The sequence below is a fragment of the Mirounga leonina genome, unplaced genomic scaffold (assembly GCF_011800145.1).
Source record: "Mirounga leonina isolate KUSES-001 unplaced genomic scaffold, KU_Mleo_1.0 Mir_170, whole genome shotgun sequence".
NCBI classification, from domain to species: domain Eukaryota; kingdom Metazoa; phylum Chordata; class Mammalia; order Carnivora; family Phocidae; genus Mirounga; species Mirounga leonina.
In genome coordinates, this window is record NW_023270433.1 from 3,294,126 (window position 1) to 3,311,660 (window position 17,535).

The 17,535-nt window shown below is 59.4% G+C and overlaps 1 protein-coding gene across 1 annotated transcript; it reads left to right on the top strand.

Annotated features, from left to right (window-relative positions):
- Positions 1–825: 825 nt before the first annotated feature.
- On the top strand, positions 826–9,823 carry MYMK (myomaker, myoblast fusion factor). The gene is made up of 5 exons (XM_035016644.1): positions 826–1,072; positions 5,362–5,476; positions 6,297–6,445; positions 9,080–9,196; positions 9,674–9,823. Exons 1-5 carry the CDS (start codon positions 938–940, stop codon positions 9,821–9,823), a joined length of 666 nt encoding a protein of 221 aa, XP_034872535.1. The 5' UTR covers positions 826–937.
- Positions 9,824–17,535: the final 7,712 nt, after the last annotated feature.

The window sequence follows — 17,535 nt, forward strand, 5'->3', positions numbered from 1 at the left end:
GCAGTGGTCACACAGCTGTATGTGCTTGTCAAAATTCACCCAACTGTACTTCAGATCCGTGCATTTTGTCTTATGCGAATTGTATCAGAATGAAAAAAGAGAACAGAAGTAAAGATTGTCCTTCGGCTGACAACACATCAGGCTGGGGAGAGTCTGCCTGGGTAGCTCACCACTCCCATCATTCCTGGGCCAGAGAATAAGGGGGGACCCTGCCAGAGAGTGCCCCTAAAACCTCTTACAACAAGGGAAGGTGGTTTCCCAAAGGCCAGCGGAGGGATGTTGAGATGCAAGCTTCAGCCTCCTACCGGGAGCACGTTAGAGATCATCCTGCTGTTTACTACAGATGTGAGACAATGTAACCAAGTATGAAAAGACTGTTTCATTAGTCCAGTTGCCAAGGAAACCAAGGTGGGGAAAGAGCAAGCGAGTGGGACGTGATGTGGGCTGGTAAAATATGACGCCTGTCTGCAAGGTTCTTTAGCGATTAGAATTGACTAAACCTGGGGTTCTCTCACCTCTAACACCAGCGGACACGTGACTCAAGCCGCAGAGACCACGGTGCACTCATTCTGGGCTCCCTAGGGCCTTGGGGAGAGGGCCCAGACGGAAAGAGGCTGGAAGCTGAGGATTCTACTCATGGGGACTTTACTCCAAGGCTGTTGCCTCAAAGAAAAAAAGTATGGTCTCCTTGAATCAACTACTCTGGTCTCTCAAAAAAAAAAAAAAAAATCAGAGACAAGTGTTGATCACATGGCACATCAGCTGTTGGACCCTATCCATGTGCTCTCAACATATGCACTCCTTTCCCTGCCTCCCTTCCTGGTGTTCAAACCACAGCTGCCATCCGAGCCCCCACTAAAGGGAGCAGGCCTTGTCCCTTTGGTTTTCTCTGCCCTGGGGACCCAGGAGGCCTGCGCCCTCCCCTGCTCCCCGGCCCATGGGGACGCTCGCAGCGAAACTGCTTCTGCCCACCCTCAGCAGCCTGGCCTTCCTCCCCACTATCAGCATTGCTGCCAAGCGGAGGTTCCACATGGAGGCCATGGTCTACCTCTTTACCATGTTCTTTGTGGCGGTAAGTCTGGGGAACCCTCCCAAGGGCGCAGGAGAAGGGCCATCTATCCACCACCTTCCTGTATTGGTGAGGAAGAAAAGTGATTTGGAGGTGAAAGAAAGAGCCTGGAGACTGGAAGAGAGGGTTGGGGGAGCCCTCCTCCTCTCTGGACCTCAGTCTCCCCATCTGTGCCAGGATTGGTGTGCGCAAGACCGAGCTCACAACGGGCCAACGTCAGTCAGTCCAGGACAAGCCCTTCGAAGCTTCCGGGGTGCCCCTCGTCTTGCTGCCGGCAGAACACCCCAGGCTGCCCCCCACCCCTGCCACTCTCCCAGCTACAAGCACAGGGCAGCAGAGCAGGGAGGAAGGGGCTGAGCTAGGTCCGGGAGGGGTTAGCGGGGCTTAGGGAATGCATAGGGCCTGGGTGAGTCTGATTCCAGAATTCCGGAGCTGGCCCCAGTTCAGGAGGGCCTGCTCACGTCTGCTTGTCTCTCCTTCTTGAGGCCTACGTCTCTCTCTGAGTCCTTCTTTCTCCATGTATATGCCTGGATGACTGTCTCTCTCTCCCCCTCCCTCCCAGCTGAGCTCTCTCCCTCTGCATTTCTCCTCTTGGTTTTCTCTGCATCTGCCTTTTTCGCTTTTATTCTGTCTGTGTCTGGGTCTCTCTTGATTTCTGGAGCTCTGTCTCCACAGAACTTGCTCTCGTCCCAAACCTCCTGGTCTTTCCCTGTCTGGCTTTGTTCCCTTGGCCCTCCACGGGTCTCCGTGGCTCCATCTCCCATCCGAAAGCTTTTGTCTGTCTGTCCGTCTGCCCGTCTGCCTACCCTCCTACCTATGTACCTCTCTATCTAATCAATCATCACTCTACCTACCTAATCGATGACCCATCCCTCCACCCATCACCAATCTGTGGCTCAGTGCCCACCTGCGTCCCTCTGAGGCCCCCACGCTCACAGCTGGACTCCCTCCCTCACTCTGACGGTCCGCCCCATCAACTCCCGTCAGACTCACCCTTCTCTGAAGCCCAGCTTCCCGCGAGAAGCAGGCACTGGGGAGGCGAGGGTCCCCCAGTCTCCTCCTTGTGGCGGTGCCAGACATGTGAAAGCTTGCATGCCTCCTGCCGCTGGCTGGGCTCGCTCCTCAGCAGCAGGCCTCCTGTGGGTGAGTGTCCGGGTCCTTAGGGCAGCCCTGGGCAGCGAGGTCTGTGAGCACACGCACGTGTTTGCAGACGTGTGCGCACCTGTCACGCCGACGTCCTCGTGAGCCGAACCCACACTTACCTGCAAGGGGAGAAGCTGGGTGTTCACACGGGCTGGCGCTCCCTTAGGCAGCAGGGACCTGGGGCTGGGGGTTGCCTGGGGCTTCAGTCTCCATGCCGGGGTGGGAGAGACCTTGGCCACGGCGGTGCTGGCTGCGAGCCAGCGTCCAGGCTGTGGGGCGTGCTGGTGCTCTGGACACACTGTCTCATGTAGTCTTCTCAGCTCCCCGTGAACCCGAGATTGTGACCGGCCCATTTGACAGATGAAGAAACTGAGTCCCACAGCGGCTGAGTCACATGTCACTGTAAGCACCAGATGCACCCTGGGGCTCTCGGCTCATTCAGGGCATCTTGCCCAATGCCATTTCGTTAGCTCCGCAAGGGACCCCTACTTGGGTGAGTTCCAGGAAGTCAGTTTGACAGATGAGAAACCCAGGCACGGAGTGGACCCGGGACTTCTCTGCGGGCACAAGGGGCTTAGCTCTGGGGAGAGGAGCCAGGGGTCTTGTCCCCAGGTCCATGTTAGTTAGACCCAGCCCCCGAAACCCACAAACACCGCCAGGCCACCCCTCCCTGCTGGGGCTGAGCTGGCCCCCAGCTGCCTCCAGGCTGACCTCAGAGGCCCACCCTGTCCCACCCTAGCCTGCCCAGAGTGGCAGAAGCAGCTGCCTCCTGTGACAGATGTCCTCCGACCTCAAAGCCACACTCAGCCCCTTTCTCCCAGAGCCCCAAGCGACACCATTGCACCTCTAGCTCCCATGTGGCTTCTTCTGTGGACCAGAACCCTCCTATGACAGTCGCTATTTCTGTGCCCAACACTGAGCCCTGTACTCTGTCACGGGGAGTCCCCTGGCCCACCCCGCAGAGCCGGTATTCTCGCCCCTGTTTGACAGAGGAGGCCCCAAGCTGCTGGCCACTCACCTGAGCTCACAAAGCGAGGATCAGGAGGCTGTGGTGTCTCCCACCAGACCCCTAGCGGCACTCCACCCCCGCCAGCACCCTCAGGGGCCAAGTCCGCCCCTGCATCGGAAGAGGGAGGCAGGCCTCACAGTCACTGCTCTGCCCTGCCTCCTTGGCAGGTAGCGCTGCTCTGATTCTCCCCTTCCCCACCTGTCCAACAGAGATGAACCAAGGGCCTGGTGGGAGAGACGCTCCTGGGTCAGCTCTCCTTCAAACCACTCCAAACCCTGTCTCCCTGGCCCTGCATCCGCACAGCCAGGCTGAGACAGAGTATTCCTGCTCTTCATGGGACTGGGGTGGACACTCCCGAGAATCTCATAGTGATTAAGTCTGTGATTATACGTGGTGACCTGTGCTACAAAGGAGAAGCATGGGTGCAGAAGCAGCAGATGATCGGGGGAGGGATGTAGTTCTAGAAGTAGTGGGAGAATATCCACGTCACTCACAGGGCCTAGCTCTGCCTGCCAGAGCCACGCGCAGCAAGTGTCCTTCTCCCTGCTCTATCCCACAGAGATCTGAGCACCTTGATCAGGCCCTACCTGAAGCTTCTCTTGCCCCAGCTAAACTGTCATGTCCACAACCTAATTGCTCTCCTCCATCGCCTTTGCCTATGTCACTCTAAAGGGTGCAGCAGCCAAAGTTCAACACAGTTCTCTAGGTGGGTCTGACCAGAACAGAGAGAAGCAGGACTGTCACCTCCCTTGTTCTGGATACTATACCTCTATTCATGCCTCCTAGGTGCACCATAACTTTAGGTCACCTGTGATTATAACCAATAGAGCTCTAAATCGACCCCAACTTACTCAACTCACTGGTGACCCAGGGCTGCTGCTCCCCCTGTAACATCCCTGGGCCTCCAGACTTGGGCTGCTCTCCTGCGCGCCTCCTCCCTCCTGCTGAGCTGGGCTCACCAAGAGTCGATTGTGCTGGTTCCCAAGCTCGTTTATGTCCGTGGAACTTGTCAAAATAATTACGTCACGTAATTAAATATTACTTAAAGTGATGAAATGTGTATACAAAAGGAGAGAGTTGTTTTCTGTAAGAAATCAGCTGACTGCTTTGAGAATACTCCACAGAGGCATTTTGCTTTAGAAATTGCTATTAAAGCGCACCCGGGTGGCTCAGTTGGTGAAGCATCTGCCTTCGGCTCAGGTCATGATCCCAGGGTTCCAGGATTGAGTCCCACATCGGGCTCCCTGCTCAGTGGGGAGTCTGCTTCTCTCTCTCCTTCTCCCACTACTCATGCTCTCTCTCTCTCTAATAAATAAACAAATAAAATATTTTTTTAATTGCTATTAAACTAGGTGTTGGGGAGACTAGAGGAGAGAGATGGGCGAACCTACTATGCCGTGTTCAGCACGGTGGTCTCCGCAGTCTCCCAGAACTTTAAAGAAACCGAAGCTGAAAACTACAGCCGGAGGTTCTCAAAGTGTATTCCCCACGGGTGGCTGGCATCAGCCTGAGAAACTCTTAACAATTCAGATCTCTGACCCACCCCAGACCTGCTGAGTTAGCAACCCAAGTCTTCATAATACCACCCGCCCCCGCCAGGGTCCTGGTGCCCACTCACATCTGAGGACTTCCCCAGTGGGGTAGCCCAGTCACCACAGGGGGGAACGGTAGAGGAGAAAGCCGGGCCGATGGGCACCCAAAAATAGGCCATGGCCTCACGCCCAGAGGCGCTGAAGGAACACATACGTACTTGCTGTCGGTAAACCCAGGTGTTAAAGGAACGTGCAGGGCACATCTTTGGGGTCCCCACCTTGGCGGGCTTCACCTGCCCAATGCCCGGCCTCTGTCTGGTCATGTCATACATAGAACATAAGAGACACAAACGAGCCCTGAGCACATCCCCAGGCTCCCAGCCTCTCATGTGGATTGTTTTGTCTAACCTCCACAAGACCCCATGAGGGGAGCACTTGGCTCCCCTTTTTTTTTTCAGGTGGGGAAACTGAGGCACAAACTGACTTGCCTGAGCCTCGCGGCTAGTGAGTGGCCTGGCTGGCGGGGGGGCATGGCTGGGACCCAGCCGTGGTCCTGGGGCTCCCGAGCCGTCCTCTCTAGGCCCTGACCCCTGTGGGTTTTCCGGCAGCTCTACCACGCCTGCACCGGGCCCGGCCTGTCGGTGCTCTGCTTCATGCGTCACGACGTCCTGGAGTATTTCAGTGTCTACGGGACAGCGCTGAGCATGTGGGTCTCGCTGATGGGTGAGTGGCCACGCCTTGTCGCCCAGTGTCCCCGCCATCCTCCTGCCTGCTCCCAGAAACAGCAGAGCCCACTGACTCTGCTCCGCACCCCTCATCAGGAGCGTCTCCTCCCCTCTCCTGGGGTTCGAAGCCTGGTTTAATCAATGAAAAAGAACGCACAGTCCTTAAATGCCCTAAGTCCCATCCTCACATCCTGTTCAATTCACACATGAACGAAGGCTCATTCAGACCACTTTACATGGTGGAGCCGTGCCGTGGAACCCGTGGAAGGGCTTCCAGCTCTCTCCCCTGGGAGACCACGGCTCGCATGTCAGGGTTTGCCCCCAAGACTTTCTTGAGGCTCATACAAGCATCCACGCACATCACTGTCAGCTCAGCTTTTTGCGAGGACGGAATCACTCAAAAGTGCATTGTTTCTGTACCTTTTTTCTCATTTAACGCCGTCTGGCGGCAATGTCAGGACGCGTGGGCCCCATCGCATGGGCTCCCTGCCATTTGCCCAGGCCCCATGAAGGACCCAGATCTTTCCTGTCTCTTACTTGTGTGTCTTTGTCTTCATCCCTGGGGTCCTCGGGGACAAGTATGCGTTGACCTGCTCATGAAAGCAGCTTCCCACAAGCGCAGCCCAGGCTGCTCTGTCCACGTCTGTCCCTTACAACCAGCTGGAACTCAGACCTCGGGGTGGCCGGGCTGGGCCATGGGGTCTCGCTGGCTGGGGGCACCCCGCACCGGGGCCCCTAAGGGATGCCTCTGGAGGAGCAGTGGCCGGGAGGGGCAGAGAGGCCGCTCACCTCTCCCGGTTCCTCTCCCCCACCTCCAGCGCTGGCCGACTTCGACGAACCCAAGAGGTCGACCTTTGTGATGTTTGGCGTCCTGACCATCGCGGTGCGGATCTACCACGACCGCTGGGGCTATGGGGTGTACTCGGGCCCCATCGGCACGGCCGTCCTCATCATTGCCACAAAGTGGGTGCGTACTTGTGCGAGCCTCAGCGGACGGGCGCACCTGTCCCCTGTGACCCCTCCACCTTGGCGTCTCCATTTACCTCCCATCTCAGGGCTTCAGCTAAAACACAGAGACAGTGCGCATCAGGTGCCCCCACTATACAGACACCGTCTGTATCATCTGGACCTAACCCAAGTGACTCCACTTCTCTGCCTCAGTTTCCACATCTGAAAAGTGGTTGTTACGGGAACAGTCCAGGACCTACCTCATAGGGTTGGTTCAAAGATTAATTGAGTTAATGCATCTAAAATGCTGGCATAGAACCTGGCTTCTAATGTGCTCAACACATAGGAACTATTACTACTATCATTATTCTTTGCAGAGAATGACAGCTTTAGAGGTGCAAAAGCAATTGGAAATGGCCTGGGTTAATCTGGGAAGACTTCATGGAGGCAGTGAGCCTTGAGTTTGGTTCTAGTGAGGAGGGAGGCTGTGGTGTGTGGTGGACAGGAAGTTGAGCCTGACACCTGGTCCCCAGGCCTCCCTGCATCCTCTGTTGTGCCAAGGCCCTCCTGGCTGCAAGGGCTGAAAGCCGCTCATGCTTCCCAAGCTAATAAGGGATGCTAGAGCAAGATGGACCCAAGGGCACTTCCTGGGGCCCCAGAAGGGAAGGAGCTGAACCTTGCAGGGAGCAGCATACAGGCCTGGCCTGCTGGCAGGCCTGAGGCTGGGCCCACCCTCCAGCCGTGCAGCAGCCCAGGCCCCAAGGTGACATCCCTCTGGCACATTTTCACTCCTTTGGAGTTCCACCTGAAATCTCAGGGTGTCCCAACTCCAAGTGCTGGCAGGAGGGCTGGTCCGGCCCAGCCCAAGTCACACACCCACTCAAGGCCCCCAAATTAAGGCCCAGATGGCAGGGCCTCAGGGGATGGGGGCGGGGAGTTGCTGCTGGGCCACCTGGGGAGCAGGAGGGCAGTTCTCTGGGAAGAGGGGTCAGGCTGGGCAAGTGGTGCAGAAGGTGTCCATCAACCCATTTTACAGCTGCAGGAAGGAAAAGAAAGCCCTGCTCCTCCTACAGCCAGGGAGTAGAGGATTTGTTCTGCCATTCGGTTAGTGAAGGAAGTAGGGCTCAGAGAGGTCAGCAATCAACAAGTCACACAGCACCAGGCGAGGTCAGGCCTTGACTTTCCAAGAGAAGAGAAGGAGCCTCTTTCTCACTCCAGCTTCCCCAAGGGGGAAGGCTGACCCAGGAGGCCCCTCGGAGCTGCCTGTGAGAGCAGGGGAGGCACACTGGGTCTGCTGCGTCTGGACCCAGGGAAGGACCCCGTTAAGGGACATGTTGGAATGCATAAACACAGAGCCCTGGGTCTCGATAATGCACTCACTCCCCAGCAGGAAGTAGGATAGGCTGCTTGGTCTGCCCTGGAGGGCCATTCCTCCTGCAGATCTTGGCAGGTCTGGATCTGCGCTGGAACGTAATGAGCCAGAGTGGAAGCCACTCGCTGGTTTCCCTGGGAAGCGCTACGGTGACTTCCACGGCCCTCGGGCTGTGGATCCGGACACAGGAACCAAGAGGTCTGCCTGGCTCCCTACATCTGGGGCTCAAATTGTGTTTTTCAGACCACTTAACGTGGAGTTTATTTTGGATTTTCCAGGGCAGTTGTTCCCTGGAATGAGGGTGGATTTTTCTCTTGGAGGCTCGTCCCTGCTTGAGCCCGAGCTGGGGACAGCAGCCCTCGGGGAGAGGAAGCAGAGAGAGGTGGGTGTGGGGGCTGCAGGGCAGGGCCGGGCCAGGCTAGGACCCGACCCTGGGCAGACGCACGGCCTGGCCACCAGCGCCCAGGCGCCCCCAGCCGCACCCACACGCTGCCTGTGCGCGTGCAGGGCCTGATGTCTTATCGGCAATGGCAAATTCCAGAAACCCGCACCCCAGACTCTGGTGGCCTAGCCTGCCCCTGCCGGCACAGGGCCCTGGGGGCGGTGTGGTTGGGGGCTTCCATGATCCGCTGTGTGCCCAGGCGGTTATCGTGCTGAGATCCCAAACACCCTGCACTCTGAAACACCCTGGCCCCAGGGATTCGAGGTTGCAGGATGTGGTCCCTCATTTACTGCACATTCTCAGTGTACGTGAACCCATCTTTTCAAGCGTCAATGCCTGCTCAAGCCCCCCCCACTAACGTGAGCACCTGAGCAACCAGAGTTTCACGTGCTGGTCAGCTTGTCTCAGAAGCACTACGATGGATAATGATCTACGAGCCATTGAAGGGTCACTTGGACCACCCCACAGGCGCCCCGCGGGCCGTATGGTGGGAGGGGCCAGCACTCCAACACCCCCTTGCTGTGACTCGTCCCCTGGGGGCCCCTCTGGCTGGGAGGGGCCCATGTGCAGGGGTGGCCTTGTTAGGCCCCAAAGAGGCAGGCAGGGGCTGGGGTTCTTCACAGGGCAAACTGGCCCAGGGGGTTCCCAGACGAGCCATCCAGCCTGGGGCTCCCTTGGGTCCTCCCACCACGGGACGGGGCACGTGGGGCATCTCCCTGAGCCCCATCTCCCGCCCAAGGATAGCCAAGGGGCCCGTGCGTGCCCGGGGCCTGCTCTCCGGTCAGCTCTGAGCAGCATCCCCGCCCTGTGACCTCTCTGCGTGACCACTCTCCCCACAGCTGCAACAGATGAAGGAGAAGAAAGGTCTGTACCCCGACAAGAGTGTCTACACCCAGCAGATAGGGCCCGGCCTCTGTTTTGGGGCACTGGCCCTTATGCTGCGCTTCTTCTTCGAGGTACGGGGACTGGGGCGCCTCGGGGCGGCTTCAGCATCACATTCCTGCCTCCTCTGTCCCTCCCGGTGGGTGGAGGGGTGCCTCGCTCCCACCCTGCACCGTCCATCCCCAGCCAGGGCTCTCACTGTCTGCGTGGATCTGAGATGAGGTGCACAGCCCAGATGGGGCCTGGGGCTGGAGCCTGCACTGCAGGAAGGAGGGAGGAGGGAGGGAGGAGCCCCAGCCTCATTGTCAAAGGCCCAGTGTCCACTTTCCACCTTCAGTGCTCCAGGGGTCTGAGGTCAGGAAAGACTGCCCATGGGCTGGATGCTGAGGAGAGGCCCCTTGGAGGAGGGCACTTGGCCAGATTCCGGAGGGTGGGGCGTGTGTGACTGGCAGGTGCCCTGGCATGCCAGGCATGCAGGAGGCGTGGAGAGTGGGGGAGGGGCGCCTGAGGCCACAGACCCATCCCCCTCCCACCCTCCCCTGCCCCTGCAGGATTGGGATTACACCTATGTCCACAGTTTCTACCACTGTGCCCTGGCCATGTCCTTCATCCTCCTGCTACCCAAGGTCAACAAGAAGGCTGGAAGCGCAGGGCCCCCGGCCAAGCTGGACTGCTCTACCCTTTGCTGTGCTTGCATCTGACTTTGCAACCCCACCCCTGCCCCCCGCCCCCCGCAAGCCCCTGCCCTCCCCCATCTCACGCCTGGAGAGAGGCCTCCTGTCCTGCCCCACCCTGGCGCGCCCAGGGGAAACATCTCTCCTCTGAGCCTGAGAGGTCCCCGGGGATTTGGGGAGCACCTTGCTGAGTGCTTCTTGAAAGCCCAGTTACTGCGGTTCCCACCGTGGCCAAACATCATGCTCGAAAGAAAAGACCTTCCTCCCTCCTCCTCCTCCTCCTCCTCCACAGTCATGGCCCATAGGTGAGTCTGCAGAAGCCCGCAGCCAGGGGGTGTCCCCCCATCTCCCCTTCCCTCCTCACCCAGAAGTTCTGGCCCAGCTCCAGCCGCAGAGGCGTTCTGCCCACGCGCTCTCCTCACAGCATCTGTTTTCCCTTGAAAACTAGCGTCACCCTCAGGATCTGAGCGCACCCGGTCAGGAAGCCCAGGCCAGCAGGGGGCCAGCTCTGTCCCTGGCCCAGGCCTGCGTGGCCAACCCCCCAGCCGGGTCCCTGAATCAAGCCGGTTCAGGAACGGCAACCCCTATAAAGCTCCTCAATGTCTTGGCCTTACTGGGTGCCAAAAGCTGTATACTCAGCCCTTGATCTAATTCTTAAAACAAGTCTGCAGTAAAGTATGATCATTCCGTTCTAAAGACAGAAGCCTGAGGCTCAGGGGAAATGGTGTGTTTGGGGCCCCGAGCCAGTGAGGGCAGAGCCGGGCCCCAACCCCACTCCGCCGGTCCGAGCCATGCCCGCCCCCCGGCTCCGGAGCCACCCCATGGGCCAGGCATGAGCACCTGTGTTGGTCTTCTGAGCACTCCGAGCGCTCCGACCGGGCTAAGAGCCAGTGTGGGAAGGGGGTCTGGGTGCAGGGAAACCTGAGCAGAGGCCAGCAGGCCCACAGCTGGGCACCCGGGGCCGGCTTGCCACAGTGCACTGGGAGGTCAGTGAGCTTGGGCCCAGAGCCTGTCTGCACTGGGCCCCGGGGGTGGCGGGAGCAGGCCTCCCAGACATCACCTCACAAACCTGAGCCTCCCCAGCAGCCCTGCTTCCCGAATGATGTGGGCACATCTGTCAGGCAGGAAGTTACCTACACCTGTCTGGGGCCTGTTTGTATTTCCAGAAGGTGCACACCCACTCCCACTGCATAGGGCAGCCCATTATTTGTCCTAAAATCACCTCTTGCTCACCTCAGGGGGCCAGGAGAGAACCGGGGACGAGGCTGACCCCTCAGCCCGGCCCCCCATCTGTCGGCCTCCCTGACGGTCCAGAGGTCCCACGCACGGGGGCCTGGACGCCCACAGCCTCACGCCGGCTCAGCCCCTTTCTGTCCCTATAGGCCGGTGACGACAGAGCAGCCGCTCGGCTCTTCACACTGGCTCTCAGAGTCCTGGCCAGGCCCTGGGGAGCAGGGGTGCATCATGGCTCTGCTTCCCAGATGAGCCAGCTGAGACGCCACAGCTTCGGGGCCATCTACCCAGACAGACGCGTCCCCGCCCTCCCCAGCACAGCGAGGGGCAGATGCTGCTTCCAGTGGCTTCTCGTCTGGTTGAGGGGTGAGTGCACGCTCACATGCACTGTAGACACACGTGCACACCACATGTGCGTGCCCTGCAAACCGCATCTTCTCATCCGCCCGTCTCCCATCTCCGCAAGGGGAGACACCCGGCCGTAGGGGAAGGGAGGGCACTGGGGGCCACGCCGGGGGCCTGGGGGCACCACTCGGGAAACAGCATCCACAAAGCGGCTGGCCTCTGCCAGTCGCCTCTCTCCCCAGCCCTCCGCCTCCACCCCAGCACCTCCCTCCCACCCCCCTGGCCCCCATGCCCCGCGAGCACACCCCAGCTCCCAGGTCTGCAGCAGCACATGGAAAATTGGAGGCAGCGGGATGCTCCCGAGCAGGGAGGAGGTGGGGGGCCTGCCAAGCGCATAAGGGCCGCACTAACAGGCTACTCACTGTGGCCGCGCTGATTTATGAGGCTGTCTGGGAGCCCGGCCAAGTCTGTAAGTCATGGACAATTAGGAGGCGCGCTCCAGCCCTCAGCCCCGTCCGCCTCTCGGGCTCTAGGCCCGCTGTGCCACTCCAAGCAGGCTCGGCACCACGGAGACCCCACTGTGCAGATGAGGACACTGAGGGCCAGGATGTCGGTGGCTGGCCCCAGGCCTTTGGACACTGGCCACTGAGGTGGCTGTCCCCAGCGTCTTAGTCCTCATCCTAGTGGCATCTTCCTCCGGCTCAAAAGCTCACTTTGACATCTCGGTGACTCTAGCCAGGGGCCAGGGCATGAGTGCCCGGGAGGGGGACAGAAAGGGAGGAGGCCACCCGGAATGGCCAGCCACCCCTCCACCGCAAGACTAACAAGGAAGAAGGGTCATGGCCTTCAGACCAAACACCTGGGAACCCCAGTGCCGTCGAGCCCGGGGTCTTCATGCCCTAGAATCTGACAGTCATGGCACCTGGGGCCAGCAAGGACCTCCGAGGCCCTCCCGGACCCCCGTGGGCTCTGGACAGGACTCACCTCCCACCCAGCCCTGATGAGGGATTCGGAAACCAGGAGCCCTGAGCTTGCCTCCAGCCTGTGCCCGAATGTGGAGTCCTAGATGTTAGCGGCAGGCCGGGAGTGGCCAGGGCAGCAGGACTTGCCTTAGTGACGGAGAGATGCTTGGGGCCATCCGGCTGGCCCGCCGCTCGCTGCACGCCACTGCATAGCATCTGAATACAGCTCGGGCTACGGAGGAGCAAAATATCAGTTCATTTTAATTAATTTAAATTTAAATAGCCACATGTGTAGGGATGCAGGGTTTCAGGACACCTGGTTACACACGAATTTCAGATAAAAAATAATGATCTCCCCTGTGTATCTCACGCGATATTCAGGACATGTTTACATGAGACATACTGACGCTAAAACAGGATTCACGGTTGACCTGAAGTTCAAATTTGACACGGTGCCCTGTATTTTACGGAGCAACCCTCTCCCTGTGGCTACGGCTGGCAGCTACCGCTCAGGACAGCACATCCCCTGGACACAAAAGGAGTGGGGCAGCTCCCTGGACGTGCGGGCTTGGGGGTCCTGAGTGACACCAGGTGACATGGGCAGAGGGGCTGTGGCGTGCAGGACGCGTGAGCAGGAGGGCGTCGTCCCCCTGCTGGACCCCCCCTGAACCTGGGGGCTGCGGTGGGCACAGGCGTCCCCCGGGCCAGCCCTGGCCTCCAGACCCTGCAGCGCACGGAGCAGACACAGCCGATGCCCCACTGGAGCACATGTGTGCCCGGGCCCAGGCCCGCGCCGCCTCCCGGGCACACGCATGTGCACGCGTGCACGCACACACACGTGCTCGCACGGGTGCACGGGGCTCAGCTGCAGGGGGCCCCGCACACCCCCTCCGGGGCAAACGGAGAAGTATGAACACTTAGAACCACGCAGAGAAAACAGAGTATTGCAGGGGCCCCTCCGTCCCCCCCAGAGCTGGGAGCCGGGCGAGGGCCGCGCGGCCGGGGGAGCCAGCACCCTGTGTCCTCAGAAGGAGGCGCTTCCGTCGGAGAGCAGTCTGCGCGCTGTGGCCTTTGTCTGCTACCGACATTTCCTGTCTCTGTTAGTCTCTTCTTCAGTAAGACCATCTGAAACCCAAAACTTTTATTGCCCCTTTTAAAAAGGCTTTACAGCTCCCCACCTCCCTCGTGGGGGCCGCCGGCGGGGCTGCAATTGTAGTTAGGGGAAGCCGGCCGCCCTGGGCTCGGCCGCAGGGGCTTGGCCCAGGACCCACAGGAAAGCAACCGGGAGCTGCAGGGAGGAGCGCCAGGTATGTGGGCAAGACCGATTCTGCAGAGTCGGCGGAAGGCCCGGGGCGTAACCCAGCTGGCCGGGCAGCCGGTCCGCTGCTTAGCGGCCACGCTGGGCACATGCCACCGGGGACCCCCCCCCCGCCGGCGCGGGGCCCTGGGGCCCGTGTCGTCCCATGTCCGCACCACATTTCTTCACCTTTGATCCAGGACAGCAGCTTCGCCCACTGCCCCACTCCGGCCCCTGGGGTAAACTGAGTCAGAGGCTGGCTAGACTGGTCTTGGGAAAGTAAAACAGGCAAAAAGAGGAAGCAGGAGGCTGGGCTGGGAGGTCAGGTGTAGAGGCGAGGAAACAGCTCTCCCTCCGTGACCTCGGGTGAGCTCCCCGCCCCCTCCCGGCTCCCTGGCCTCAGCTTCCTCCTCTGTAGCAGTGCCCACCCCGCGTGGGTGTTGCCAAGATTAAATGAGGTCACTGACTGCAAAGCGCTTAGCACGGTGTTGTATAAATGGCATTTTAAGAAATGGCATCATTATTTCCATTATCAGTGGTCATGGGCAAGCAAGAGGGTAGGGGGCAAACAAGTAAAGGGGTCCTTACCGTTAGGGGACATTCACCTCAGATATGGCACCAAATGCCCCCATTTGCCAAGGAAACAAATGTTTATTATGGATCAAGGAAGTAAGCAAGGAAGGCTGCTTGGAAGAGGCAGGTTTGAGACTGAAACTAGAAAAGCAAAGTGGACTGAGCCGTGGGAGCCTGCAGATGCCTGGCCCCTGGGCCTCGTCTGTGACGGCCTCACCGTCCCACGGTTCTGAGTCAGACCATCCTCTGTGCCCTGAACCTCCCCCGACCTCCTGCCTCCTTCACCTCAGAGCCTCAAGAGAACCACAGCTGCCCTGATGGAGGGAAGGGTGCCCACGGCTGGACTGTCCTTGCTTCCGTCTCTGGCTTGTGATCCAGGACCAGAGGGAGCTAGATGGGCTTGGCCTGGGGTGCTCAGGGTCCAAAGGTGGAGCGGGGAGGAGGCCGCACTGGGCTCCCCTCCTGCCCTCTCTCAGGATTGGGGGGGGCTGAGGTCACTTGAGCACGTGAACAGGACTTCAGAGCAGGCCTGTGCTGGCCTCGGGTGCAGCCATGCAGGACAAAGGGCCGTGGGATGGTCCACACCCTGGTGTCTTGTCACCAGCTCTGCTCTGGGGTTTCCGTCTCTCCCCGATGCCTGTCCTGGCCCCGCTTGACAGCACCTCCTTCCTGGGTGGTCACCCGTGCAAGCAGTTGTCCCAACCTCGGGGCTTCACTGGGAGCACCCCCCACCCCCTGGGGCTCTGCCTGCCCACCTCGCACAAGCTAGCGGGGCAGCAGAGACAGAGGTGAGTGAGGGGATGGGCGTCCAGGGAAGGCTCTGCGGAGCGAGTGCCGTTGGCCGAGCTGAAGGAGAAGGGAGCAGTGGTCCAGGGAGAGGGTGAAGGGTCAAGCAGGGTCTGTGTGGGAACTGCCAGGGGCAGCTGTGGCTGTGGGAACTGGGGGCGGCGCCAGGTGGACACGGGGGCGGGGCCAGGTGGACAGGGCGAGGGGCCGTCTGGGTTCCCCGGGGGCGGGCAGGCTGCAAAGGAGGATGTAGGCAACTCTCCATGCACAGTTAACAAATATTTCTCAACAAAGGAATGGGTGGGTTTTTCCATGTCTCGGTGAGGGCAGACTCATGGCTCCTTGAAGAGCCCACTCTGGATAAATGGCTAGTCAGTAACCTCAGAAGTCTTGGCCTTGACCCCTTGCTGACCTAGACACCAGGAGCATGATGGAGGGGCCGAGTGTTGGAAAGGAAACGGCTTTGGGGTGCCCACTCCCCGGGGCCGTGAGACCTTGGTCACCCTTCAGGGCCCAACACCTCTAAAAGGAGAGACCCTTGCTTATCCTACTGGCGCCTCCCCCACGACCCCTCACTGCCAAAAACCTGTCCTGGCTCAGGAAAGCTGGCAGAGGCGCATGGGACCCTCAATCTGACTGGCAAACGGGCAACATTGTCGAGCTCCATTTTGGGGTGAGCAGGCACATGAACCCCACATCACCCACGTGCACTATGGAGGGACCCTCCAGGGAGCCCTTGGCCGGGGAGACTTAGATTCCCACCCAGGAGGCAGCCAGCCGATGGCTGCGACCACCCCAAGGTCAGGGCTGGCTGGGCAGGCCGGGCTCTCCGGCCAGAAGGCCGCAGGGAGGGAGGAGGCCAGCAAGTGCCTGGAACTGCATGTCCAGCCCAGTCGCCCCTCTCTCCCTCCCGAGAAGCTGGGCCTCCTGTGCCTTCACTGGGTTTTGTTTTCCTAACAGCTCTGCTAACAGGAGACTGCTGGCTGAGGGCCCCAACCAGAGCCAGGCTATCGGGTAGCTGTGGCCACATCTGGAAGATGTTTGGCAGAGCCCCCGGCCCCCTGCCCCCCGCCCCCCGGTAGCAGGCCTCAGAGCAGCAGCTGATAAGGGCCTGCTGCCGGCTCCAGCTTGGGCTCCAGGAAGCTGCCGTCCTCAGACCGGCAGCCCTGACTTCCGGGGCTGGGAGGGGAGGGGCTGGGGGGCCGGGGGAGTGATCCCTGGCCTGGGGCCTCCAGCCAGTTCCAGAAATCACAGAGTGGCAGAACCCACGATGTCAACACAAGAGGCAATGTCAGAAGCCAGCTGAACGTCCTTCCTGCAGATGCCTGCTCTTCTACACTGGGCCCCACGGTGCCCACATCCTCTGAATCATGTGATCAGCCCCATTACAGCCTGGAAGGGGCTCTCAAACCTGTTATCACTCCCTCATCCTAACGCGTCTCAGCTGCCCCCATTGCTCAGGTTGGAAAACTGAGGATCAGTGAAGTGTCAGTGTGCCTGAGGTCTCACGCCAACAGAGCTGGGACTTGACCTTGCTTGGTGTGGGCTCCCTAGCCCTGTGTCCTGTCCACTGCCCCTCATGGCCGCTCTTGCCCTGCTGTGCAATGGCACGATGCGGAACCCCACCGTGGACCATCCAAGCCACCGGGCGCTGCAGCCTTCTGTGAGCACGCAGGGAACCCGGCTATCTGTGCAGTGGCGTCTTCCTTGCTGCACGGGAATTCTGGGCGGGCCCCACCAAGCCTGGTGCATGCTGACCCTGCAGACAGCACCCGCTCACAAACCCATGCATGAATCAGCAAAGGAGCACGACAGGCAGGAGGCAGAGGGAATGAAAGTCCAGCCACCGGCGTGCAGCATGCCTTCCAGACACTTCCATACCCTGCTCCGTGTGTATTGACTCGGGCCTCTCCACCGTTGCCCACTGAGACAGGCACTGTGGCCGCCCTTGTTCTGATTTCACTACGATGTCTTCTTTCTTAATTTGCAGATGGGGGATGGGGGGTCAAGCTATAACTGATTTCTCACGAGTACTGAGGTCAGTCTATGAGACACCAATGTGTAAAAATTATTCCCCAGTGTGGGGTCAGTTTGCCTAGCTGCCCCTTGGGAGCCTGCCCGGCGTGTTTGCTCCTCACATTCTGTAGGAGTCCATCAAATCGAGCTCCACGGTGGAATCGCTTCAAACTTCTGTATCCTTGCTGAGTAGTTGCTGTCAGGCACAGAGAGAGGTAGTCAAACCTCCCACTCGGGAATGAACGGCTTTGGACAAAGGACACTGGCTCAGACAGACGTCCCCATGCCAACGAGACGCGAACCTCAACCCTTCCCTCACACCACACCCCAAAATTAACTCCAAAAACCAGAAAGCTTCCAGCAGAAAACGTAAGAGAATATCCTTGTGACCTTCCGTCAGGGAAAGATTCTTAAATAGGACAGCAAAAGTGTGATCCGTCAGAGAGGTTAATTAGTAAACTAGATTTTATCAAAATTTAAAACGTTGGTCCTTCAGAAGCCATCATTAAGGAAATTAAAAAGATAAG

Excerpts from the sequence above, each read along its gene's own strand:
- MYMK (XM_035016644.1), top strand. The coding sequence starts at position 938 with ATGGGGACGCTCGCAGCGAAACTGCTTCTGCCCACCCTCAGCAGCCTG. Across the intron at positions 1,073-5,361 it reads TTACCATGTTCTTTGTGGCG|CTCTACCACGCCTGCACCGG; the intron begins GTAAGTCTGGGG and ends GTTTTCCGGCAG. Across the intron at positions 6,446-9,079 it reads TCATCATTGCCACAAAGTGG|CTGCAACAGATGAAGGAGAA; the intron begins GTGCGTACTTGT and ends CTCTCCCCACAG.